The 27,926-nt window shown below is 46.8% G+C and overlaps 1 protein-coding gene across 1 annotated transcript in view; it reads left to right on the top strand.

Moving 5' to 3' along the window:
* The first annotated feature begins 3,963 nt into the window (after window positions 1–3,963).
* The window catches only part of KCNK10 (potassium two pore domain channel subfamily K member 10), a 96,402-nt gene continuing 72,439 nt past the window's right edge, over window positions 3,964–27,926 (top strand). Inside the window, exon 1 of the mRNA XM_040975201.1 lies at window positions 3,964–4,464. Coding sequence (XP_040831135.1) covers window positions 4,413–4,464 — 52 coding nt within the window. The 5' untranslated portion in view covers window positions 3,964–4,412. The remainder of the gene's footprint in view (window positions 4,465–27,926) is intronic.

Genomic DNA, 27,926 nt, shown 5'->3' on the forward strand with positions numbered 1-27,926 from the left:
GCCTTAATTACAAGTTCCTTTGAGTTCATGGTATGTGGTTCTCATTCATTCCCAATCAGAGGCTTGAGTCATAAAGCTGCAGGATCCACGACTCAGTTTCAGGTTCCAGGGGTCTGATATTCGACACCCATTGCCCTTTCCCTGCTGATGCGGTCGCCAGCTTTCCCAAGCCAGAGCTGAGCCAAAGATTAGAGAAACCTGTGGGCTTACCCAAGCCGGAGCTGAGCCAGAGATTAGAGAAACCTGTGGGCTTACGGGTGTGTCTTTGCAGGTGCTGGCTAGAACATGAAGACAAAAGCAGGAGTGATTAAATGCTGGAAACTTCACTGGGGAAACAGAGCATTTCTGGTAGAAGTTGAATTAACGGAGAATATCTTTTCTCTCAGTGAGTGGGAATGCATAGTGTGTGTGTGTGTGTGTGTGTGTGTGTGTGTTGCCGCCGCAGGGGATAAGGGTGATGGGCAGCTTTACAAAATAACATGGAAAACTACCTATAGTTTGATTTGGAAAGAGTCTCGGGGCGGAGAAGCGATAGGAGACGCATTTTTCCTTCTCTGAACTTCATGGAGGGATGATGGAAAGCAAGGGCAACAGTCCTAGGCAGTTTGACGAATCCCTTCGGTTATCGGTGAACTCAAAAGTAGATTTGGATCCGCTCCGCCTCCTCGCCCGTGTGTTTGCGGAGCCAACGTTTCGCAGGATTCCCCAAGGTGCTTCATCACTCTGGGCGAACGACCCGCCGTCCCAGCACATCCTCCGGTCCACCCCCGGAGTCCGCGTTGCGCTCTGCTCCGGCTGGGCCGGTCACCGCAGGCGCCCGAGACGCCCCTCGCGACCGCATCCGGAGCTCTGGGGTCTCGGCCGGCCGGTCGGGTCTGCAGCGTGAGAAGAGGGAGAAGGGTCACCGGGGTCGCCAACTCCGGAAAAACTTGCTGGCCTGTGATGACGCGGGCCTCGGGCTGCCCGAGCCGTGGCCCGGCGCGCCGCGAAGAGGTGCGGCAGAGCCTGGGCGCGCGCCAGCCCGCCAGCCCGTGAGCCGCAAGGACCCGGAGACCCGCAGCGCCAGTGCGCCCGGGACTCTTCCCGCCAGTGCGCCCGGGACGCGGCAGCCGCCGGCCCCCGGGGCTCCAGGCCCGACTGCGCGAGTGCGGCGGGACTCGTGTGCCACGATGCTTTGTCTTCCTGCCGCAGGCACCCAGCGCCGTCTCTTCCTCCCCTCAGACTTGAGGCGCCCGCAGCCGTAGCCATGGAAGTGGCGGCGGCCTGGAGCGGGAGGGAACCGCTTGGAGCCGCGTTGCTCGGGGAGGTTTTTCCTCCATTCAGCTCACTTCTTTTCGCCTCTCTCGGCCAAGTGGGGTCCAGTCTGTAAGTAACCCAAGGGGGACACCTTGAGGGTGGCCGGAGGGGATGGCTGTGCCTCAGCCTGGGGTGGCGGGTTAAAGGGCCAGGTTGTTTAAGTTTCTTGGGATGGGGGTCTCCCGCCACTCCTCTGCCCCCTCCCCCCCACCCGCCGCCACAAGCGCAGTTTAGGATGGGTTTGATTTCAGGCAGTTGGGTGCTGGGGTTTAGTGTTTATTTATTTTCCCTCTTTATTGGTCACAAGGGTGGTTTACTTACATTCTGGGGAGAGTCCTAGCGGGGTGAGAGAAAAGCCTAGCGGTTGGAGAGGGGAGGGCGGCGGAGGAAGGAAGCTTCGAGCCAGTCCGGGGCCATTACTTAGTGCGCATCAATCTCAGATCCAGAGCGCTGGGCCCCCATCCCCGACCCCAGTCATATCACCCCCAGAACTCAACGTTCCCCTCCCCCCATAATTGCCTTGCTGCCATTCTCATGGACGTCTTGCAAAACCCCGGGACCAGCTTGTTTTACACACACAGGCATGCTTACCAGTTTGTTGATTGACTGAAGGATGGTATATCCTACAGAGGTAGGTGTGCCCACCCCCGAACCCCACTCCCCAGGAATTTGAAGTGGACACTGAGCAAACTCCCTGATGTACAGCCTGGAACACAATCACAGGCAGGGGGATAATACACTTGGCTCTTAGCTGCCAGAAAAGAACCCATGTCACAACTTCCGGGTTCGAGTTCCAGGGTCAGGAGTCAGGGGGGCTCACGGGAGTCTAACACAAAGCGCCTTGGGGGTTGGGTGAGGCACACTTGGGTTTGAATCTCTGTGTGGTGAGCTGGTGTGCTTCTCCCTCTGAACTTTGATCTCAGCTGCTCCAAGTGATGTATGGAGGATGAGTGGAAAGGAGACACGCGGCAGAGACGCACTCAGGGAACTCAGTCTTGCTTCCCATCCTCCCAGGATTCTGGGGGAGAGGGCATCTTTCTCTGCGGGTCCCTCTGGAGGTCAAAGCGTGGCAGTACAGGGATGGGGCTAGAGGCCAACTGCCCATGGACTTCTGGAGGCAGGGAGGGGGGAGGGAGGCTTCGAAATCTCACTCAGAGTAGCTTCCTTTGGGTGGGGGCGCACACACACGTCTCTTGGGGGCATGGCTGGGAAGAGAAGACATTCCTTGCTTGTTTCATTTCGGTGTCTCATTGCCAGAAGGAGCAAACGCGTGGCAACAGTCCACAGAAGGTGGCTCTAAAGTCCTGGGAAGCTATCTGAAGGGTGAAGGAGGCAGGGCAACCCCATGGCACTGGCACAAGCTTTCCCTGAGCTAGGTCTGCAGAAGACTCAGGGCTGCAGCCTGGGCTGCCTGGAGAGCCAGGGACAAAACACTGCCAGGCTTTCTCCGAGTCCACAGTGGGCTTCTGTGTTTGTTGTCCTTGGACTCACAAGCCTGGGTGTGACAGAGGGGCACAGGTGATGAGCCAGGCTTGTGCCTTACAGTGGCATGCCTTTTAAATCAAGTATTTCTGAGCAGGTAGTATGTGTGAGGCTTGGTGGCCAGGCCTGGGAAGGGATTTGTAAGCAGCCTTCACGATCGTCTCCTCACTGGCTGGCTTTTTTGGAGGCCGAGACCCGACCACAAACCCCGCTGGGGTTTCAATCGGGTCATTATAAGTGGGGAGGAGGGGTGAGCATGATCTGGGTTCAGTGTCTTCCCAGGAACATTGCTGGGCCCCCTGCCCACCTGCTCTTACTGGGTCCCCGGCTCCCAGGGCTGCCCCTTGGTCAGCTGCCTGGTCTGGTAACTCTGCTTTCCTCTGTGGGCCCCCTGCATCTCTCTCCAGCCCCTCCCCGGCCTTAGGGCGGCGGCTCCAGCCGGTCTGCAGGTAGCTGGGGTAAGGAGGCAAGCTGCGCCTGGGGAGCGAGCTTCCCCGGGCGGGGAGACCACAGCCAACGCGGAACGGTCCCAGAACAAAAGGCTCATGGCTGGCACCAGCGTCCTCTGGGTGCGCTGGGGACCGGGGTTCGGGGCTCAGGCGGGAGGGGACCGGAGTAAAGAAACAAAGTGAGAAAAGAAGAAAAGGGGGGCGTCCAGGGTGGCAGAGGCAGAGGTCTGCGGCGGGGCCGCAGCGGCCCTTCCTCCGCCTCCTGCAGCGCCTTCCAGGCAGCCAAGCGTGTCTCCGGCTGCAACTCCACCGAGCGTGCCGCGGCCACCAATACGCCCCGCCGGCCGGCCAGCCCAGCTAAGTAAGTAGCGGCACGCTCGCCGCTCTCTCCCCACCCTGCCGCTCCCGCCGCCCAGCCGGCGAACCCACCGCTGCTCGCTGCCGGGGCCGCGGGCCGGTGGTTCAGCTCGCAGCCGGGGCTGGGCACCTGCGTCCGCCGCGCCCCGCGCTCTCTCCCTCCGTGGCGCGGCGTCTGCGGCGCACAGCAGGGAGGGTCGTTGTCTCCGCGCGCTCCCCGGGAGCCGCGCCACCTCTGCGTCCAATGGCTTTCGGGGGGTGGGGAGTGGGGGGCGTCGCCCGGGGGCGAGCAGCGGCGGGCGGGGTGGGGCGTGTGCGTTCGGCGCGGTCGAGTGAGGCTGACGTGCCCGCCCAAGCGCGCGCCCGGGCGAGTGTGTGTGTGTGCGCGCGGGAGAGGGTGTGCGGGTGTGTGGGCGCACACGCCTTCGGGGGGCCGGAGTGACACTGCAGTGGGCTTTTCGCTCGCCGGGGCTTACGGCTGCTCGCCTCCCAGCCTGCCCGCAGCGCTTTGGGAAAGCTTTCCCGAGCCTTTTTCTCTCCATCCTTTTCATTCTCCCCTCGCTGGTATCACTTTTTGCTTTTCCTTCTGGGTTGCGATCAGCTACCCCTTCCACCCGTGCAGTCACCCAAGCGGTCTCCAGTTCTTTCCTAAGCCACTATTTTCTCCACCCGTCTTTCTCTGGGGTGCCTCCACGAGCCGATCCAAGGCCCTTCCCCGGCCCCCAATCCTTAGAAATTGTTTTGCTGGACTGCTGTACTGAGGCGTGGAAAGCCCGAGGGCTTTATTGTTGATTCTTTTCCTTTATTCCCCTTCTGGGCAACGGAGCAATGAAATTTCCAATCGAGACGCCAAGAAAACAGGTGAACTGGGACCCTAAAGGTTGGTATTTCTTACTTTTGGCTGTCCTCCTCGCCCTGCCTCTCTGCGTGTGCACGCTTGCAGGAGTGGCAGCGCTCTTGCTCCTGGCAGCCAGTGTCCTGAGACTGGGAAATGTGCCCAGGAACTGCAGCGCCGGGTGGGAGGAGGGCGGAGGCAGCGTGGGTTCCGAACCCAGATCGTGCCTGTCATTGTCACATAATCATTGTCCCTCCTGGATTGTTTCACGATCTATTTAGAAATACACCAAGCCAGCTGTTTGGCTTGAAATGGCACCAAGTGTGGGCATTTGTGTGTGTGTGTGTGTGTGTGTGTGTGTGCGTGTCCTTTGTTTCTAGTGATCTTTGTCTCTCGGAGGTGGATAGGGTGTCTCCCCTTGGACCTGGAGCTGCGCCGCGTGCCCAGAACTGTCCTCAGTGGGAAGGGTTTCCAGGCAGCGAGTGGGGCTCGCATCTGTAGCCACCGTCCCTGGGGTGGCCCTTCTCATAGGGCACACTGCCGAGGACTGGTGCCCTTAGGGCCTCTGGGAGTCTTCTGGGCTCAGTTCTATTACTAAACCAGGCTTGAGTTTGGCTTAGGTGGGAATGGAAGAGGGAGCGGGTGGGGGTTGTCTGGAAGGGCGGGGCTGGCCCAGGTTGGGGTTTATAGATTTTTGGGGAAGTTGGACCCTGCCCTGCCCTCTCCGGGCCAACGGGAGATAGATCTCTGTGTGCCACACTTCCTTCACTATGTTTGTAATTACACAGATGTTAAGGCATCTTTGGAGCGATCAATGAGGAGGCAGAAGTTGACACCCTGTGTCCAGGGGTGAAAAGAAGGCCAGCCATTGCCCCCCCCCCACCCGCCCCACCACTTGTGTGTATTGGGGTTGACATTTGTATAGTGTATATGTGCTTAATGTCCTCTTTGGCCACACGGCTTCTTTTCCTCCAGATTGGAAAGAGGAAACCCTTGTGTTGGTTGAATAAATGTATGAATTGACTGGCTGGTAAAGAGTGAAGTATTAGCTTCTGCAAACATCAAGGTCTTTTTTTTTTTTTTTTTTAAACACACCTTCAGCACCACACCAAACTTCTACTTTGTCTCCGAATCTCTGAACATATGGAAGGGTACTTTGGCTATTTTTGGGATCCCTTCAAAATATGTTTATCCAATACCTACTGCATACCAAGCAAGCACTATAGTAGGCACTGGAGAAAGTCACCACGGGAGAGAAAAAAGAAGCTCTGTATTTTTGTAGTTTATAGTGAGGGGGATGGATCTAAATTAATCGTGGAATGGAGAAGTGAGTAATTGCAAGTTTATCTGTGTTCCATGAAGTGTTTTAAGAAAAAGTCTGGTGAAAGAGCTTGATCAAGAGCATGTTAGGTGGGTCATTAGGGGACATTTCCTTAAGGAGAGTTACACTGTATGGAGACAAGGAGTAGAAGTCAGTTGCCTAATGGAAAGGTGACTGTTGTAGTAGAGGAAACAGCAGGTGCGGCGGTCCTGAGGCAGGAGTACATTTAGTTTAGGAACTGAAAGGCTGGAGTTTGTGTTTTGAGATGTGATGGGGGATCCCTGGGATCAGACCCCAGTGTCCTGTGCTGCCGGAGGTAGGGTAGAATTGAAGTGTGGGAGGAGCAGTGCAGTGTCTATCTGAAGCCACTGGAGACTTTCAATCTGAAAGATGTGATCCAAACCAAATTTCAAAACATGTGCCCTGTGGCTCATGTGGAACACCAGATACAATGGCACATGGACCCAGGTGTGGCTGTGGGGTTGGAGAAGTGGATGAGTAGGAAGCTATTGGAGACATGGAACCAAAAGGTTTTGTGTGAATAGAATGTGGAGGCAGAAGCATTGGAATAACTGGGTTGGCAACCAGGGTGGGATCAGTCCTGACAAACCTCATGAGTTTAGGACGGACTCATTGAATGGGAGATGTCCCATGCAAGGATGTGTCAGGGCGGTAATTGTCTAAAGGGTGGGATTAGGATCTTCAGGGAATTCTGGGAGAGGGTGAGAGCTGAGCCACTGACTTTGTGAAGCTGGCCTTTGATTTAAAAAACATTTTTGTATGATCTTTGTTCTGTATATATTCATGTCCCAGTGATAAGCACAGGTGTGCTTTTTGTGCATTTCCAGTTTGATCAATAGTGAAGACAAGTAGGCAGGTAGCATACACAATTACCAAAGGTGCTACACATGAAAAGACCTCAACAAACAAAACACTATTGAATGAGCAATCATTGCATAGCAGCTGTCTTGTGTGCATTCCTTCATACAATTACTTTCATAACTGTGATCCAATGGTGTGTGTTAGTGTGCCATGTGACACTTGATTGACATCATGACAATGATTGACACTCAGTTACCTTCCACCTTCTGACTTCATGTATGGTTGTTTTTGAAGGTGGGAGTGACAATAATCTTTTCCTTTTCTTTAAAATTTATTTTGTTTTTATTTGTAAGATTTACAGATACAGAAGGAGAAACACACACAGAGAGATATCTCCCATCTGCTGGTTTGCTTTCCAAATGATTATAATGGAGAGCTGTGCCAGTCTGCAGCCTGGAGCCTGGAGCTTCTTTTAAGTCTCCAATGCAGGTGCAGGGGCACAAGGGCTATCTTTCTCTTCTTTTCCAAGCCACAAGCAGAGAGCTGGGTTAGAATTGCAACAACTGGGAGGCAAACTAGCACCTGTATGGGATACTGGCACCATAGGTGGAGGATTGACTTATTATGCTATGGTGCTGACCCCAGAATAGTTTTTTTTTTTTCTAGCCAGGAGTTGGTGGCAAGAGGGGAGTGGGGGAGGTGGAGGTAGCAAATTTCACATTTGTATAGAATTATATGTGAGGCACTAATCCTATATTTATATTAGTTTTAACCATCACATACTACACAGGAAGCTAATTTTACAAATGAGAAAATTGAGGAAGAGATAGGATAATTAAATTGTCCAGTGTTGCACAGCTTAGTAAGTGATAGAAATAGCCTGGGATCTGAGATCTTAAACATACTTCAAGTCTAGGCCTGGCATAGTAGCCTAGTGGATAAAGTCCTCGCTTTGTGTGTGCTGGGTTCTCATAGGGGTGCCAGTTTGTGTCCTGGCTGCTCCACCTTCCATTAATCATCCTACCTGTGGCCTGTAAAAGCAGCTGAGGACTGCCCAAGGCCTTGGGACACTGCACCTGAATAGGTGCCCCAGAGGAAGCTCCTGGCTTCTGGCTTTGGACTGGTTCGGCTCCGGCTGTTGCGGCCACTTGGGGAGTAAACCAGATCTTTCTGTCCCACCTTCTCTGTGTAAATCTGACTTTCCAATAAAAAAGTGACTCTTTTAAAAAAAAAACAACCCAACAAAAATCCACTTCCAGTCTATGCTTTTGAGGTTATCAGAACTTGCGGCTCTTGCCTGGTGAAGGACCTCCAAAACTCAGGGGCTAAAGAAGTTTGTTGGAAGAATAGTGAGGAGAATGTAGAAGCATGAAGAGGTGAAATAGGGAAGAGTGAGGTTCTGAGTCAGCCTTTTCCTATTCATTGCTTTCTCCACTAACCCATCTATCCAGTGTCTTCATTTCTGTCTGGTAACCCATTTACAATAGGCACTAGCTGGACATTGGGTCTGTTTTGTACAAGTTTACGTTTACATGGAGTAAGTGTGACTGGCAGGGCAAAGATGAGGAGGAGACCAACATTCTGGTGGAAAAGCAAAAGAGGGGAGGTTCCCATTGTTCCCATTCCATGGCCTGTAATATTTTCCTGGAAACAGACTTGAACCTTCAGGTAGGGATGCTCTTGAGTTGTGAAGGGAAGTTGTAATTGCAATGTTTTGCTTATGGCCCATCACCTGACAATTTAATAGCGCAAAATGAAGGTGGTTTGAGAACAGATTGGTTTTGATTGCACTTGGGTGAATTAAGCAAAGCACTGTCAAGAGGTGTAGGTGCAGAAATAAGACCTAAATATAAAAGGGTGAGTCTCTGGTAAGCGGTGGCTTTCTTTTTTGTTCATGAAACTGAACCTTCAACAAAGAAATGTGCTACCTGTGAAAGAACCTACACAAAAGGTGGACTGATACAAACCCTTGCCTTTCATAGCGCAATTTTTATGCATTTAAAAATTAGTTATTTTTCTATATATGGAGAGGGAAACATGGAGAGGGAGGGAAGAGAGGGGAGGCAGAGGAAGAGGTAGAGAGAGAAGGAGCCAGGGAAGAGAGGGCAGGGAGAGGGAGAGGGAAATCTTTTGTCTGCTGGCTTGCAAAACCTGGACTGGGTGAGATCAAAGCCAGAGCCTAGAATTCAAATGGGTGTCAGGGGGTGCAAGCACTTGGGTTACTATCTCTTGCTTTCCAAGAGGCACATTAGCATAAAGCTGGGATTGGAAGCAGAGATGGGACAGAAACCCAAGGATACAGGCATGCCAAGTGGCATACAAGCTATATGTTAAGCCTGCCCCATTTGTGCATTGACTGTCTCCAGCAGCACTTGTTGATGACTTTCTGTACAAAATTAGGCTTTGTGGTGCAGCATGTTAAGCTGCTGCTTGGGATGCCCATATCCTGTATTGGAGTGCTTGTGAGAAAGTCTGATCCAGTTTCCTCCTGGTGTACACATGGGCAGCAGCTGATGGCTCAAACACTTGGGTCCCTGCCACCCATGAGGGGACCCAGAGGAAGTTCTAGTTCTTGGCTTCTGGCTTCATCTTGGTTCAACCCTAGCAATTTTGGGTATCTGAAAGATTGGACCAGTGGGTGGAAGATATCTCTCTGTTGTTCTGCATTTCGAGTAAAATAAAATTGATGCTTGTTTATTGCTTATTTATGTTGAGAGAGTTCATTAAACATCAGTAAGATTGGCAAACAGTATTCCTGACCTGCAGTAAGGAGGTCAATATGGTGGCAAGATTTCTGGAGTTAGGGCAGAAGAGTTAGGTTCTGCAACTAGCTGAAGCAATAATGAGCTGTGTGACTTTGTGCTGCCTCTCTGGGCTTTACTTTCCTCCCATGTGGGGAGCAGACATTGCCATTGCCTCCCTCTGCCTCTTTGCCTTTGTCTCTTGAAGGGTCTCCCTTGATAATCTGTCCTGGTTTCTTTTTGCTCCTCCAACAGATGTCACTTGTTCCTGCCTCAGGGACTTTGCACAATCATCTCCCTTTGCTTATAAAGCATGTTCACATAGCTGGCTCATTTCCACTCGTGTGAATTTCAGCTCAAGTGTCCCTTTGTGCGTAAGGGCTTCCCTGTCTCATCTAAAGACCCCTTCTATCATTCACCAGGCCTATCTCTTTTTACTGTGGCACCTATCCAACGGTCATGATCTGAAAACAATTACTTACTCATGGGTCCTGCTTAATGCCATCCACCTTCCCTGGCACATGAGCTCTACAAGCAAGCAGTTCCTCTGTCTTGCTTATTGTTACACCCCTAGTGTCCTGGGAAGTGCCTGGCCCATGACACACAATAATGGCTGCATCGTGGGGTTGGAGAGCATCCCGAATGCTTTATGTAATGTGGGAGTTTCAGAACTACTTTAAGCTAAAGATGGGAACGTATAAATAAGGAGGAAGGAAGAACATCCTCAAATAATGAGATCTCCTTCAGGCTCCCAGGTGTTTCAAGCTCCAAGGGAACTCTGGGTTTATGTTTGTTTTGTTTTCATTTACTCCACTTTCACCAAGAGTGAAAAGGCTGCATGAGAGGAAGGTGAAGGTGGGGGAGGGAGTCGATCCATTCTGACAAAGACATGGTCAGTGTCCAATTAATAATTTGACTCGCATTAGCTATTGGAGCACAGGTATTTTTAGGCACTTTAATGCGTTTAAGAAAGAAGCAAAGCTGTGGAACTGGAGTTTGAAAGCTGCAGTTTTAGTGCATAGGCTATAATGCAAAATTCTGCAGGGGCCTGAACCATAATAGGTATGGGGTCTTTTAGGTTTACAAAATGTTTCTTTACAAATGAGTTTACTTGTTCTTTAAATAACCCTGTTTTTGTAGACTTTAGAACCTTACCTTCACTGTTGTGTTCATTAAGATGTTGAACGGATAAATGACTTACGGAGGCCCAGTGCGGTTATCCAGCAGAGCCAGGGCCAGGCCATGCCTTTTGATGTGGTTTCCTTCAAGCTTCCCTTCTTTACAGGGTTTGGGTCCCTGGCATACTTTCCTCCTCCACCTCTACACCTCCCGAAAGTGTATTGCTGGGTTTGTCTGAGAGCTGTAGAGGGCATGCTCTCTCCGCTGGTCGGGGAGCTCTCAGCCCACAGCTGTTTCCGGCAGGTTGTGTTACCTGCGCAGGTTAGCACCTGTTCTCCCACGAGCTCAGCCAAAGCTCCTTGATTCTCATTTCTGCTGTCCTAGCTCTCGGGAGATTCTGGTCTCTTGTGGCAGTGAGCTGTAGATACCTTACAAGGTTGCTTAGTGCTCTCTTCGTTAATGTATTTCTACACACATATTTGCATGGCTCAGACTTTCTGGGGAGGAAATAATCTTTTTTTTTTGATTTAATATCCAATTTTTAGGAGATCAGCACTTCAAATGAGATTAATGTGCTAAAATCATAGCCATTATCCTAGCCAATATGGAGTAATGATGTTCCAGAGATTGTCTGAGCCAAGATTTATTTCAGCATTCTTCCCCAGCAGTGTCTGGGGCGAAGGGGCTCCATCATCCTTTTGCCAATTGCATGTCACAAGGATGAGCATTTGGTGCAGTACTTAAGCCAGAAGTTGGGATGCCTACATCCCATATTGGAATACTTGGTTTTGAGTCTTGGCTCCATTCTACTTTCCAGCTTTCTTCTAATACGCATCCCAAGATGATGCAAGTAGCTACGTTCCTTTTACCTACTTGGGAGACCTATATTGAGTTCCTGGATCCCATGGTTTAGTATTAGCCTTGGTTTGGCCAAGCTCTCTCTGTTTCAGGCATTTGGGGAGTGATTCAGGAAATGAGAATTGTATCTTTCTCTGTTGAAAAAGTGGGGGGGGTGTGTGGGGAGAGACAGAGAGAGAGATGAAATGGGGTAAGTTGACCTTGCTGCTTCATCTTATTTCCAAAACACCTGTGCTTTGTCTTTATTTCAATCATAGCTTCAGTAAGATTCATTTTCATGCAGTGCAGTCTTGTTCCAAGTTGAGAAACAACCACACATGAGATCTATGCCAACTGGGTTTTATATAGGTACAGTGAGTCCATGGGGAATTAGGAGGGAGACAGAAAGAAGCCTCATCACCTATAGCCAACTAGGTTTCCATTGAACATTTCCCTTGGATGAAGCCATTTTCCACTTAACAACAAAGTGATTCACTTAACTATTTTCCCCCTTCTTTCAGTCATTGCTCAAAACATTCTAGAAAGGCAGTGAGTGTGTTGATGATATATATAAGGTGTATGGTCTTATAAAGATTCTGGTATGTCTAACTGTCCAGAATTAAAATTTTTCTTTTCAAAAACTAAAAGCATCTATCCAGGGTATCATGTATGGGTGCTGAGCTCTGTGTATATCTCCAAAATATTAGCACAAATCACAATCACACGATATATCCCATTTTTTTTTTATCACTATGAAACCAGAGGTTGTGTGTGAAGACTCAGGGTCCATCTTCTCTGATAGGTTCCCTTGGTCAGTCTCCTGTCTCTCATGGATTCACTGATTGAAAACCCAGAATTCTCAAGGCAAGATGAACACACCAGTGCTGAGCAGTGGAAGCCCCTGGTAATGGGGTGCCTGGTGTCTGCAGCGATGCCAGGCCACCAGTCTGCCTGGTGGGACTGAAATGAAAGGCAGAGTCTCGCCCTGGTAGCAGGAAAAGTGTGCAGGAGGTGTCAGGACACAGCGAAAAGGTCTTGTGAAGAAACACTGCGAGCATGTCCCATCCTGTTTCAAGTAAATCTGTTCTGAATGGTCTTGTTGCTTTTCCAGTACATTCCAGGAAGCAGGAAGCCTTTGCTGCCTTGGAGATTCCTGTGTTTCCCAACAGTACACTTATGGCTTTAGTTCTGAGGTGATTTTGTCTTCTGAAGAAAATTTGGGGTTTGTGTGTTTTGGGTTAAGAGCTGTTTCTTTTGGTGGCAGTGTTAACTTGAGGATCATCGGGAGCTAGATATTTGTTGCACAAAATGACAAAACTGGATCTAAGATAGGGTGCAAATCAGTTGAATGAGATTGCCTGGGGCCCCCTTCGTGGCCCAGGCCGGCTCTCATAGCATCTGTAACCATAGTAACCAAAGCCTAGCTCATCTCAGGATTCCAACGTGCCATTGCACCCACCTCTAGTTCTGTTGTTCCCTTCTATTCCTCCACCCGGGAGTTTTCCCTTCCTTTCTTTTATCCCCCACAGAGATTCAGGGTAGTTTGATTATTTTAATTACCAATTAATACTGCACTTCCTAAGACCCCATTTTCAATTCTCAGATTCACAATAGATTCCATATAACTCCAGTTGAAGCCATATACACATTTCCTCAGATTCCCCATTTACTAAAAAATTCATATAATGTAGGAATCATGAAATTATGGATTTATAAAATACATTTTATTTGAGAAGCAGAAAGATACAGAGAGAAAAAGTAAGATCTTCCATCAACTGGTTCCCTCCCCCAAAGCCTATGATGACCAAGGTAGGACCAGGCTGACATTAGGACCTTAGAACTCAACTACAGTTTGCTATGTGTGTGACGGGGAGAGAACTGCTTGAACCATCACCCTTTGCCTCTCAGGTGCTCACTAGCAGAAAGTTGGAAGCAGGGGCAGAATCAGCACTCCAAGCCAGACACTTCAACATGGGATGCATGTCTCAGTCAGCACCTTAACCTCTTCAACAATGCCTGCTCCTAGTTTTTCCATTTTTATTGTGAAAAAATGTGTTGTATGGCATGTGTGTTCTCTAGATTTCATTGCAGCTCTGTGTCACATGGATGGCTCATGGTGCTTCTAGTCTGATTTTGTTCCTGAGCTTTTTGGATGTATTCTCAAAGAATGGAGAAGGCTGATGAGGCACAACAAAATGAGCTCTGGTCCTTGGTGCTGGCTGGCAAGTGAGGTATGGTGTGAATGCAAGGTAGAGTAGGTCATATTCAGGAGTTTTGGTTTTCTCCCTAAGAATAGTGGGAAGGACTTGAATGGCCTAAAGTGGAAGGATGACAGAATCAAATGTCTATTCTGAAGGCTATTTAAATCACTCATAATTCGATGATCAATTGTAAAAAAAGTTTAGGGAGGAAACCTATGTGTGCTGCTACTGGACTCACCTGAGATTTTTCTTTTTTTTTTTTTGGAAGAGTCACAGAAATTATTATGAAACATTGAGGCAGAAAAAAGCTTTTCTTGACATCTTTGGTTTAGGGCAGTCCCTAATTTTAAAGCAATGCCTGTTTCGTTTTCAATTTATGTTAATTAACATAATCTTTTCCTTGGCTTTGTTGCACAGTCCTTGATTCTATGGTAATTAACATATCTGGAGTGAATAAATCAATTAACCAAAAACTAAGGCATGCTCATATTCTGTTGTACATTAAACTTCTGGAAGCATATAATTATCAGTGCAGAATAATGAGTCTAAAAAATTTTGCCAGCATCTTCTCAGTCCCTGCTGTCACTTTGTTTCTGGAGTGTCTGGAGGTATTGTGGCATTAGGGTATTTCTCCTTTTACTATAATGAGACCGCCTGCTATTCATGCCCTTGTGGCTTCGATTCAGAAGGCCTCCCCAAAGCCTGAATTAATGAGAGGCTATGATATGCTGATCTCTTTCTCTGGCGGAGTGAGGATACAGTTTCCATAGGAGCAGGAATGCCTACTGGTCAGGGCACAATCTTTGTATTCAGTCTCAATTCTAAAGCTAGGCAGAGCAGACAATGGCAGAGGGTGGGGTTTGAGGGACCCTGTAAAGTCCTTCTGCACACTGACCTACTTCCTTCTTTCCTACAGTCTCCCATTTACTCTGTCCGTTGGCTGTTCATCTATCTCCTTATCTATCCATCTTGCTGTTGAGTGAGTGCTTGCCAAGACAGAGCTAGGTGTTAGACACAGAAAGGTGAAAAGACCTGAAGCTGATGGAAACATCACTTCCACCATCCATCTCGTTATGATGCAAATGCAATTTTTTCAGGATAATGTATTTTCCAGTTCCAGTGGATCCACAGCCAAGTGAATTAGTTCTGTGAGTGAGCTAGGTCAGGAAGCAAGGGAAGCCATGGCAGGAAAGTCTTGATGAGTTGGGATAGAGTAAGAAAGGGAGAAGTCAGAAGTGAGAACTGTAGGCATTGGGGATGTACCTTGTAGGGAGCAGACAGAGACACTGGAAGGAAGAAGGTGCCAGGAAAAGCTGGGAAGAGCCCTGGAAGCAAACTTCCATTTGTATGAACATCTTGAGCCACTCTGGTCACGTTGAACTTACTTTGGGAACTGTGAGGGACTTTTGGGATATCCCAGCCCACTGAAGTTTCTTGGAGGACAAAAAGAATCTGTGTTGGTCAAGCAATTTGTCCTTGCCCAGCCAGCAAAGAGAAGATGAAGCACATCTACTAAACTCCATGATTAAACTGGGCGTCTATGACAGTGAACAGGTGCTGGGGCCTTTATTCCCTTATCCTTCTTTTGGGAAACAGAATTAATGAAGAGCCATGTCCTGGGGCATTCATATATTCAGTCATATTTTTCTGAGTACCTTTTATTTATTTATTCATTTAGGAGGAGAAGAGGGAAGGTGGGTGAGGAGGAAAGAATTCTTTTATACTCAGGATTTGGGTAGTTTAGCTGGATGGTCTGTTCAGTCTCCCTGTTCTTGCAATGAGATGTTATCTGATGTTTCATCCGATGGCGGGGGCTCATGGGTTTCATCCAGTGGGGTGGGTCAAAGTGGGGAGCTGGGGACTCAATCCAGGTCTTTCATCTGGGTGCCAGGGATCCAACCACTTGAGCTCTGACTGCTGCCTGTCAGGTATGCATTCGCAGGAAGCTGGAACTGGGACCGGGATGCTGGTGTGCTGACTGGCATCTTAATTGCCAGGCCAGGTGTCTGCGTCCAAGTATCCTGTTTGCACCAGGCATGTTTCTAGACCCCGAAGGTGCAGACATGGTTTTGTACTTGCAGAGCTTAACCACACAGCCAGAACTCAGCATTTTTGACAGACACTCAGGTCAGCTCTTCTGTGTTTTAGAAATCTGTTTCAGACACATATTTGACAAGTAAAGAGGTTCAAACAATAGTGTAATAAGGATGAAAATGAGGCCATTCTGACATCATGTTGCTCTGTTGGATAATTTACTGTGGAGTGAGCAGTGATCCTGCTGAAGGCTGTGATGTTCTGTTAGAAAATGAATGAGTTCAAAGAAGCCCTCCAAGCTGCTATTTGTAATTAAATTTTGTTAAGGATCCTGGTTAATTAGGACTCTATACCTTATGCTGTGTATCAGGAGAGGAAACTTTGAGTGTCCTCCATGATAATGGCATGTAGAGTCATCACTGAAGAATTTCAAGAATTTTCTGTGAGATACTTGAATACAGGAGAGACAGAAAGAAAGATATTCTGTACACTGGTTCACTCCACAATGGTTGAAACATTCAGAGATGAGCTGATCCAAAGCTCAGAGCCAGGAGTTTCCTCCAGGTCTTTCACCTAGATGCAGGGTCCTGAGGACTTGAACCATCACTTTGGAGTGTGACTCGCCAGACTTTCATATCCAACTGTCTGCCTGATGGTTTCACTCAAGGGTCTCATGGCTTCCTCCTAGTAGAATAGCCGACTTTCAACTTGAACCTGTGCCTCCCAGCACTTCCTCTTCTCAAAAGTTAGCACCTCTATTCTACTTAGTTGTATCAGCTAAAACCTAGGCCTGCAGTGTGAGTCACCACTTTCCTGCCCTCTGCCACTTAACACCACGTTGACCAGCAGGTCCTGCCCACTAAAACCTCTAACACAGACCCAGAATCTGTCTCTGCCTATGTCTGCTGCCTCTGTGCTGGCTCTGTTGTGGGCTCGACCCTGGATAGGGTTAGTCCAGATTCTAATCTCCATAGGAAGTCAAAGAACACAGGTAAGTGAAGATGAGTGAAGAAACAAGATTTGTTTAAAGTGGAAGTGTACAAACAGGAAGGAGCACAAGCAAACTCAGGAGAAAATGAGCTGCAGTCAACAAGGTTTGGGGCTGGTACCTATGGTGTGGTTTAACTGATAATGCAAAGGTGATGGACAGCCGTGTGATGACTCAATGGCTTAATCCCTACCTTACAAGCATCAAGACTCCATGGGGCTCTACTTCTAGTCTTGCTTCTCCACTTGCCATCCAGCTCCCTGTTTACAGCCTGTGAAAGTAGTGGAGGACAGCCCAGAGCCTTGGGACCTGAACCTGTGTGGGAGACCCAGAGGAAGCTCCTGGCTCCTGGCTTTAGATCAACTCAGCTCTGGCTGTTGCAGCCATTTGGGTAGAGAACCAACAGATGGTAGATCTCTCTTTCCATAAATCTGATCTGCCTTTCTAATATACATATATAAAGGTGGTGGAGTTTGGGATGGGGCTTAAGTCCCTGTTTTCCCTGTTTTGGAAATCCCAGAAGTCTCGTGGTATCAGTTGACTCATTAGGAGCTAGAACGTTTCTCATGGTAATTTTTTTATTATAATGAGCCATATTGGATATTTTTTTAGCTAGCACCAGTTCTAAGTGGAAAAAGCATGGTCAGGATAGTTTTCCACTACACAGCAAAAGGAGGAGGGTGGGGTTTGGTGATGCCCAGAAGGGAAGTGGTTTGGGTAGTGGGGCCAGATGAGCAGGGCTGCTGTGGGCGAGGCAGCGTGTCGTGTTCTCAAACCTCAGCTTCTCTTGTGTCTTCCATCCTGTGTTGTTTCCACTTGGATGGCTGACACCGCCTTTCTATCGGGCTCCTCCTGCTCCCGTGATCAGATCCTCCATGGAGCGGCCAACGTGATCAGAATGAAAGAAATGAGGATTGTGTCATGCTTTCAGTTTTAATTCCACAGGCCAGTGTGACTTAGGAGTTTCTATTGCTGGCCTGCAGTCTTCCTTTCTAAACTTTGTCTTGAGCCATCTTCCCCCAGGCCTTCTTTTTGTTCCTTGAATAAACCAAACTGCTCCTTATCAAAATGTCCCTGTCCCGAAGGACCTTTTTCTCTTGGAATTCTCTTTTACCCAAACTTCCAAAGTGGCTTCTCCTCTTCTCTGAAATCATAGCCCAAATGTCATGTCCTCAGAAAAGCTTTTGCTAACCACCCACTCCTGCTGGGCACCCTCTGTAATAACACATGGCTACGATTCTCTGCATTGTGCCTATAACTCCCTGAAAAATTCTGTTTGTTAATTTTGTAAACCAAAACTAAAAAAAAATTAATAAAGCCAGCAAAATGACTATCTCTGTGAAGTTAAGGGAGGAGAGAGCTTTAACAAGGAGAACTTAATTAGTGGTGCTAAATGCTCTACAAAGACAGAAGAAGATGATAATGGTGATGATGAAAGACACTAACAGTTATTGTTACGATGAATATGGAAGAGTGCCAGGCGCTTCACACATCTTGTCTTATTTAATCTTGGCAGTATCTGTGTTGTCAGGGAATGCTATTAATCCCCTTTTACAGAGCAGAACACCGACATTTAAGGAGGTTTGATCACACTGCCTGGCACGTAGTACTTTTCAATTAATGTTTTCTTTTTTTTTTTTTTTTTTTTTTTTAAAGATTTATTTTTATTATTTTTTCATTGGAAAGGCGGATATACAGAGAGGAGAGACAGAGAGGAAGATCTTCCATCCGATGATTCACTCCCCAAGTGAGCGCAACGGGCCGATACTATGCCGATCCGAAGCCAGGAGCCTCTTCCGGGTCTCCCACGCGGGTGCAGGTTCCCAAAGCTTTTTGGGCCGTCCTCGACTGCTTTCCCAGGCCACAAGCAGGGAGCTGGAAGGGAAGCGGGGCTGCCGGGACTAGAACCGGCGCCCATATGGGATCCCGGGCGTGCAAGGCGAGGACTTAACCACTTGCGCCACCGCGCCGGGCCCCAATTAATGTTTTCTTTATGAATAAATGTATTTCCTCAAGGTCCTATAGTTAGTAAATTGCAGGGTTGAGAATCCATCTTAGATCAAAAAGAATGCAACAAGTCTTTGGTTATAATCAGTGGTCAGTGTTTGCTTTCATGTAGGCTGAAAACCCATGATGGATTGAGACAGGGATGTATGATGGGGACTGGGATAGGGAATTATTTATTTAAAGAATAATACAGATCATTTTTAGTCCCAAACCTTGTGAACTTGAAATTCCATTCAGTTCATTTGAAAGCATGGTTGCGTTCTGTACGAACATTAAGGATGAATCTAGATTTGGTCATTTTCTTATTGAAAGACCCCGAAGATGCATTCTTACAGTGAATACAGGTTCACTGTGCAAGGAAATTATTAAAACTCATATTGTGATGGGTACAATAAGGCTCCCCTAGGATGATATAGTGGGTGGGTGCATCCTAAACCAAGCTCAGGGGCTGACACTAGTAGGGCTTCCAATGTTAGACATTTTCTGGACACGCTGGCTTTGGGTTTGTGCTGTCATGAGACACAAGTGTAATGCTTGTGGCATGTCAGCACTCTTCTGGGCTGAGTGAGACCTCACACAACTTCAAGGACATAGCCTTGTCCTTGTTGGCTTCATTATCCGATTGGTGAAGCATACATGTAAATACATGCAAAGTCACAAGTGAAAAACATCAGCCTCATTGATGAAGAAAGTGAGGTTCAGGATGGATTAGAATAAGGAGTGGGAGAAGTGGGTGATTTTGAACTTTCATGAGTCAGGGGCTGGAAGGCAGGTTGGTTGGTGGAGAAGAAGGGGGCGGGACAGTAGTTAAAGCAGAGGCAAGACAGTGCTCAAGGGACAAAAAGGGCTGAGTCAGCTGGGGGGTGGGAAAAGATAGTTGAGCAAATGAGAACCGTTCATGTTAGTAGAAGAAATGAGTCACGCTGGTTGTGGGAGCTGGCTGGGGTTCCTGAAGCCTGATGTGACATGAAGGAATGCTTGTGGGGTGTGAACTTTGCAGGAGATTTGGGAGCAAAACAAGATTTGGACTGGAACTCCTAGTCTGAGCAGGGTTTCTTACACTTTAACCTTTGCTACGTTTCCTTCACAATCTAATTTTTGTAGAACCGTATTTATTAATTTATTTGAAAAAGTTTTTTTTTTTTAAACATTTGCGAGAAGAAGTGTGAAACAGGCATGGATATGGGGGAGGGAGAAGGGCGGAGAGAGAGTGTATGGGTTTTATCTTTTGGTTCACTGCTCAAATGCCTGAGAAGCCTGGGGCTGGTCTGATGCCAGAATCAGGGATCTGTACACAGTAACTTAAGCCATCACTGTTGTCTCCCAAGGTCTGCACTAGCAGGAAGCTGGAGCCTGTGATGCAACCCAAGTATTGTGATGTGAAATGCAGACATCTTAATGGGCATCTTAGCTGCTAGGCTACCACCTCCCCAGGGAGCCATATTTAAATATCATCTGTACCACTAGTTAATGTTTTTCTTTAATTTCATTAAAACAGTCTGAACTAAATTTTGCTTTGTCCTAAGAGACAGTACCTGTCAATACTTAGTATTTTTCTTTACATTTACCCAAATCCCCCATTTTAAACCTTGAATCAGTATAGCCTAGTCTTGTGTGATAATATCTATGAGTTATTCGCTATTCTGTGCTGGTTTTACTTTCCCTGCTGTACATTCAGATGAATACACAGCCATTAAAAAGGGCTAAATCTGTGTGGGACCTTAAGTTATCTTGATTCCACTAGTGGTTCATGCACTACACGTTCGGGAGTAGTCATGGCACCTTATAAACTCTGTGCCATTATAACATTGAATAAATGGGATTCAACTTACACGTAGTAGTTGTTCACTATGTATAGGTGCCTATGCTGGAAGAGATGAACATATGAATTAGAGCTCAGTTTTTGTCTTTCATGGATTTGGGGCAAAGCCAGGGAGACTGGCATACCAGTGTGAAGGTAGCTAAGTCAGCTGGGCAGTCAGCAAGTTCCCACCCTGGAACAAGGACTGGCTGTGGATGCCTCACTTCAGCAAGCATTTGCCAGAGGAGGCAGAGTGGGAGAAGGACCCTAAGACCAAGGGAATGGGGTTTAGAGCTTGTGGAAGGAAAGCCAGCCATGGAACCAGGAAAGTCAGTGCAGAGGATTGGTGACTAGCTGACCACCAATACACAGGAGTCAATCATTCTCCTTACATTATGAGAGGAGAGGACTATTGCTATGGCTTGAATAGGATGTGGATCTTGGAACTCATAGAGATGGTTTAATTCCAGAGTCATAAAGTGGTGGCACAAACAGGGTTGAAATGCAACCTAATTATTATGGTGTTCAGTAGATGGGCCTAATGGGAGGTTCTTAGGTCGATTGTGCGTGCTGCTGGAAGGTAGTTCTTGCAAGAGAGTAGCGATACAAGCTAGAGTCTGGTGTTGCAGCTCTCTCTGCTTCTTTGTTAGCCATGTGGTTGTTTCTATCCTCTGGCCTTGCCAGTTGGCTGAGCTAATGTGGACCTCCAAATCTGTGAGCCAAAAATACACATCTCTTCTTCCCAGATAATTTTTCTAGGTATTTTGTTGCAGTAACAGAAAGATGACTAATCCAAATGCCACTCAGGGAATAAGGAATGATGTTGAATGAAGGGGAAAAGATGATTGCATTTGCAGTCCATGTCGGACAAGGAGAGGGAGGCATCCTATGGATCATTCTTTGCTGTGAAAGATCAGAAGCAGTCTAGGCTGTAATTAATTCCTTTTATTTTGTCTTAAGTATACTCAAAGATAAAACGCTATATAATTTCTGCATGGTCCATTGTGCTCAAATGCCATGGAGGGTGTGCTGAAAATGAATGTTCTCACTTTTGACCTGCACAAGGGTAATGGATCTTGGGCAATTGGCTCATAGTATCCTGGAAAAAGTCTTTCGACTGACTCATTTTTGTCCATTATTTTCTTATCAGTTCATTATATTAGAGACATGCATTCCAAATTTCTCCATTTCAATCCCTATTTTTCACTTGAAGAGGACAGGAGCTGTAAATGCCACTCTGTCTTTACATAGGAAAGACTGAGTGTGCACTCACGGGAGCATGGAACAAAGGTTTCGTTAGAGCCAAGTCTGGGAATTGATACTCCCACTAGTTAACGGACCGGGTGGCCAAGGAATCTCTCCATGTTCCTAGCCTCTTTTAAAATTTTATCTATTTTATAAAATTCCCATTTCTGTGGTACCTGGGATAAAATGCACCAATTTTAATTGCAGTGAATAGAGGCAAGCAACTGTTGAGAGTTGATATGGGTAGGAAGTGGAGGTTGAATTCTTCTAATGGAAGCTGAAAGGAAAGTGATCCACTGGCCTTCATCTGCATCACCATGTAGGGATTGAGTTCAGGAATGGCTGGAAGTGTGCAGTCCTCTGAGTCGCACAAAAGCAAGGAGAAGATCCCTTTAAACACATCTGTATTCTCAGCTATAAAAGATGCCAACATTATCTTGTAAGTTAATGGGAACCTGAAGTATGCCCTGAGGAAGCTGCCAGATGTTTCTGAAATAAGCACCTTGCATTTTATGGTCCTAATACTGCAGGTTGAAAAATAGCATCTCCTTTGAAACTGGCTATTAAGTAGACACTAAACTTTTAAAAATCTATTACTGAATTTAGATTTCCAAATTTAGATTTCCAGTGGTGATAAACTGGAATGAAATATATTTTTTTTAAATGAAAGATTTGGTGAAATGATGAATGTTAAATATTTAGCATGATTTTCCTATTATAGCATATGTTATTATTTATTTGAGAGGTAGAGATAAAGACAGAAAGAAAGGTAGATCATAGGTAGATAGGTGGATGATTAGGTACGTACATAGGTACAGAGGTAGATAACATTTCCATCTGATGGTTCATTTCCCAAATCAGGAATCATAAATCCAATCAAGGTTTCCCTGGTGGGAGACAGGGACCCAAGTACCAATCCATCACCTTTTGTCCCTTCCAGCAGAAAGCTGGGATTGGGAATGGATCCAGGATGTATGCCTCGAGTGCTCCATGTGGGATGTGTCATTCCAACTTGTGTCACAATCACTTATCTAATAATTACCACCAAACTTGCTTTCTAAATAATAGAACATTATGATGTGGCTGCTAGTAAATTCACTTATTCATGTACTTGTTTATTCAACAAATATTTACCTAGTAGTCGTCAAACTCTGTGCAAGACTGTGAGAAATAGGAAATAAGAGCCACATTTCTTTTTTTAGAATTTATTTATTTTTAATGGAAAGGCAGATATACAGAGAGAATAAGATACAGAGAAAGATATTCCATCCACTGGTTCACTCCCCAAGTGGCCACAATGGCCAGAGCTGAACCAGTCCGAAGCCAGGAGCCAGAAACCCGTTCCAAGTCTCCCATGTGGGTGCAGGATCCCAAGGCTTTGGGATGCACTTTTTGAGTGCACAGTTGGAAGCTGATGAGTAATCTTAACTAAGCGACAAACATTTGTGAAGATGTTCTCGGTGGATTCTGTTTTGATTTTGATTCTGTAGGCACCAGTTTTAATCCCAGCTGTTCCACTTCCCTTCCAGCTCCCTGCTTGTGGCAGTCATGGATGGCTGCTGGAATTGTATTCTGTAGACCTTGTGGTCTCTTCTGAGCCTTTGCCCATGTGGCTCTCTAGGGACATTCGTTGGAGACCTGAGTTTCGTAGGCATCAGCCAGTGTACCTGTAGCGACTGACAGAGTCTGGCTTTGTCCACTAGGGAACTGCTGAGTCTCCCAAGTCCGAGATCTGGCCCAGCTCAGTTTAGGGCTCAGATAATCCACCCGAGACTGGGTATTTCAGTCCTTGATTTTATCTTCTTTGCCTTGTTCTGTTCTTAGGCAAGGTTCCTTCCTGAAGGTTTTCTTTCTTCCAAATTGACATGCTTCAGGAAAGAGAAAATCCAGTTTTTAAATGCTGAAGTAAAACACTTGCAGTAGAATCTGCTTGGTCCTGGTTGGCTATCTGAGGTTCCTCATGATTTAGCCAATCCACATAACAGGTAACATGCAGCCACATAACAAGCCATGTACACACCAAGTGAATACACTACCACACTTATGCCAGAATAGGTAGGGGATGGTAGTATGCTCAGTATTGATCATATTAGTTGATGTTCATTGGATGTATAGGGCGGATATTGTGCTTGGTGCTTTAAATGAATTATCTTGCTGAAATCCCACCATGGCACTGTGGGAAGGGTGTTATTTCCATTTTAAGGATAAAAACACTGAGGTCTAGGGTGCCGAAATATGTTTCTGAAGCGTATGTGGCTAATGACATGACTCAGGTCTGTCTGATCCTGAATTTATATGATTAATCACAGCACTCCACAGTGACATCCCTTAAGGCCCTTCTTCCACATGAGTGCAGGGGCCCAAGGAATTGGGCCATCCTCTGCTGATTTCCCCATGCCACAAGCAGGGAGTTGGATGGGAAGTGGAGCAGCCAGGACTGGAACTGGTGTCCATATGGGATACCAGCACTGCAGTTGGAAGTTTAACCTACTACCACAGCACAGGTCCCAGGGAATTCTTGGAAAGGTTCACAAATGTCCACACAGCCAGGCAGAGTCTGTTACAACATTAATTAGTTCTACCCATTTCTATGCCTTCCCTTTAACTTCTTTCTGTGAAATGGAGGAGACATAGCCATCGAGGAGTTTCTCAAATGATCTTTCCAGAGGCAATTTCAAAGCAATTAAGGATGGGCTGAGTCCAAATTGTATGATGAATTAAATATAAGCGAAGATTTTCTATGAGGATTCTGTTCCTTGGCCAAAACTGGGGAACTTAAAGATAACATTTTAAAGTTGATGAAGTGGTTTTCTTCTTTTGTGTTTTTTTTTCCCCCTGCCATTTGCTGTTAACAAGGATCCTGCATCAATAATTGAGAGTCAGACCTGGTGCAATAGCCTAGTGGCTAAATCCTCACCTTGCATCTGGCGGGATCCCACATGGGCACTGCTTTGTGTCCCGGCTGTTCCACTTCCCATTCAGCTCTCTGCTTATGGCTGAGAGTGCAGTATGGTCCAAGTGTTTGGGACCCTATACCCATGTGTGGAAGACCTAGAAGAAGCTCCAGGCTCCTGGTTTCAGATGGGCTCAGTTCTGGCCATTGAGGCCACCTGGGAATTGAACCAGTGGACAGAAGATCTTTCTCTTTGTTATCTCTTTCTTGCTGTAAATCTGCCTTTCCAGTAAAAAAAGAATCTAAAAAAAAAAAGTCAACAGTCATTTACATGGCAAACACAACGCAGTACTTTCGCTCTGCACTAAATTATTGGACTCTATTGAACACACATGCCAATGTTTGCTGATTTTTCTTAGGTTTTTGCATACTGTCCCATAGTTTTTATAATTGAGGAGTTCTTTGAAGGCAAATATGTCCGCAGGGACTGCTTCACTGTGATTAACTCATCCCATAGAGATTTTGCCTGGGGAGCAGCTTTGGGTCCGAGTGGGGAAGAAGAATTGAACTCTTGAAACTGATCCTGAAGCCAACTTCGGTGCACCCTTGCGTCTGGGCCGCTGGTTGGGACACAGCCTCAGGCCCAGCCCAGCTCAGCAGCTTGGCAGATTCCTTCATGAGAAGATCTGCTGGCTTGTTGGGATCTGGAATGCCTTCCCAGACCTTAAACACTGGGCTTTTTCTGAATGACTAGGCCGTGGAGGTGGCGGTCCTTCCGCTTGTCCCTCGCACCGGATTCCTTTACTCTTCGCTCAGTTGGGAGATCTGGACAAAGCACAACAGGCGGACATCTGCTGGATTCCTTTTGTGACCAGTAACTGGGGAGGTCTTGCTACAGCTTCGCACTGGGATTGGGACTAAGGGAGATTCCGATGCCTTCAAGAAGCATCTACAGGAAGTCAAGCCTTCCTGGGGGAATTAATAGGAACAAAGAATATTCTGGGTATCCCTGCTTCCAGACGGAAGGTGGATTCCCAATGAAACTGTTGGAAATGTGTAGACGATGGAATGCTGTACTGTCTGACATTGTCTGTACATGCAATGACGGGGTACACTTATATAAAAGACTGATGGAATTATGATTCCTTACAAAGGACTATATACCATTGTAGCAAAATGGGGAAAAATCTGTCAGGGGTGGGAAATCCCAGTCTATACAAAATTGTACCATATAATTCAAAAATTCAAAAAAAAAAAAAACAACAACCCAACAAAGAATATCATGGGAATGGCTAAGTTTTGGTCTAACCAGCATCTCTGATGTGGATTATTCCCCATGTGGCTGGTTCAGCCCTCACATGTTCCAGGCAGATTTGAGCATATATCCTTCAGGCCGCATTTTCACTCCCTTAAACCTAGGTGTCGCTGGGAATTCATCGGTTCACTGATTTGTGGAAGGGAATCTGCTTCTGCAATTCTTCTTAGTAAGTCTGTGGATTCCTTGAAGACTTCATTAATCAGAGCTATGAATATTTCAGAACATGACTCAATGTTCAGATGAATGGGTTTGTACATTTTCTACAGCGCTGTCTCCCTAGCCTTATGCGGAATAATGGGCGTATTATTTTCCCTTTTAGATTTCTCTCTTCCTCTAAGCTCGCCCACTCCCAGCCTCTGATAGCTGCATTTGCAGCAAATCACAGAAATGTTGCTGATGTCAGCAGCACTAATATGCATTTAGAGGAGCCACTTTGGGGGAAATTACCCAGCGGGTGCTGCCACCATGCATACCCACTTGGTGGGGGTGTTTTGTAGAAAACTATTTTCTCCCTTTGACGAATCTTGTTTATTTTTGTGACTTGGTAGGCACATTGAGGAGAGAAACATCCACATTTTTTTTCCATTTAGGTTTTTTGTAGGAGGTTTTAGTGGTTGTGATATGAGCAGGAGCAGTGCACAGCTGCATTGGCGAACAGAGGTGGCTTGAGAAGCAGAATGTACCGGAGAGTGGAGCTTCCCTCGCCTTGACCCAGGAGCAGGGTGACTACGGGGAGGGCAGACCACACGCTGCATAAGTGGTTTGTTCTAATGAACATATAAATATAAACCAAGACCCATTTTAGACATAAGCAGAGTGCTGTTTAAAGGCTTTCTGCAGGAAATCCTTTTGTGAAGTCATTGTCTGTCTTGAATAGTAGGATGTCTACATATAATTTCAGGTTTGTTTGTAGTGAGATGCACCTTTAAGTCATCATGACTTGTTGTGACAACAGATGTGTAGGGAAGCAGGATGGGACTGTTGTGGGGCATGGAGGGCCAGTCCAAGAAGGGAACCCTGGGCTGAGAGTGATTGACTTCTCTAGCAGCGTTCAGAGGTTGGGATGAGGACTCTGAGCAGGGAGAAGGAATATGATATAGAGGATTTGTGCTAGTCTGTTTTTCCTTCTGTAATAAAATACACAAGGCTGGCTACTTTTGTTAAGAAAGGATATTCATTGAGCTAACAGTTTTGGATATTGAATGTCCAGATAGCATGATGTAGGCTTGGGGCTTGGGCGTGCTCTCACCTTCTCTCCTTCCCCCCACCCCTCTGCTGCTACCAAGCTGTGTCACTCATTGCAGATGGTCTTGGTGGGAGCTCATGTTGAAGGGGGGACTCCCACTGCAAACAGGAAGTCAGAGAACTGTGGTCTCACAATCCCTTCCGCGGGCAGCATCCCCAATGACCTAAGGGCCTCCAAACCAGACCTCAAAGATCCCACCACTTCCTACCCTCACAAATTGGAGACCCAGCTTCCAGCACCTGAAACTATAGGCTACCCAACAGGGGTGTTTCTAAACATAGATGAAAGGATAGGACTTGAGTTGCTGAATTGGAGAGAAGTGTTGGACATGGGATCTAAGCAGGGTGGGATGGTGGAGGAGAACGTAGTGAAGTTATCATAGTTGGGAAGCAGAGGCCGGATGATGTTGGAGGAATTAAGGAAGAGGACTGAAAGGACGGGATGTGCCAGTCAGTGTCTCAGTCAATCAGTTTGGGCTATGGTAGCAAAGTGTCGTAGTCTAGATAGCTCTTTTGTTTTCTTTCCCTATTTTAATTTATTGAAAGAATGAGAGACAGAAAGAAAGGCTCCCACTTGCTGGTTCACTCTCCAGATTCAGCATCAAACTTAGATTCTGGGAACTCAAGGTCTCCCATGTGGGTGACAGGAACCTAGCTCCTGCTGCCTTTCTGAGTCTGCATTAGCAGGGGAAGTGGAGTCAGGCGCTAAAGTTGGATATTCAACCCAGACACTCTGATATGGGACCTGGTAGGGGTCACACTGGGTCACATTCCTGCTCCTGGAGAACTTTTAAACAGCGCCAACTTCTTCATCACTATTCTAATGACTTGAAAGTCGCACACTCAGGTAGATTTGGTGTCTGGTCAGGGCCATTTCACTCAGTCCTGTGGCTTTAATAGCACTTGAGTATATCCTTCACTCTTTTTTTTAAAAA

The sequence above is a fragment of the Ochotona curzoniae genome, unplaced genomic scaffold, assembly GCF_017591425.1.
Source record: "Ochotona curzoniae isolate NIBS_2020 unplaced genomic scaffold, NIBS_Ocur_1.0 contig_2688, whole genome shotgun sequence".
Lineage (NCBI taxonomy): Eukaryota > Metazoa > Chordata > Mammalia > Lagomorpha > Ochotonidae > Ochotona > Ochotona curzoniae.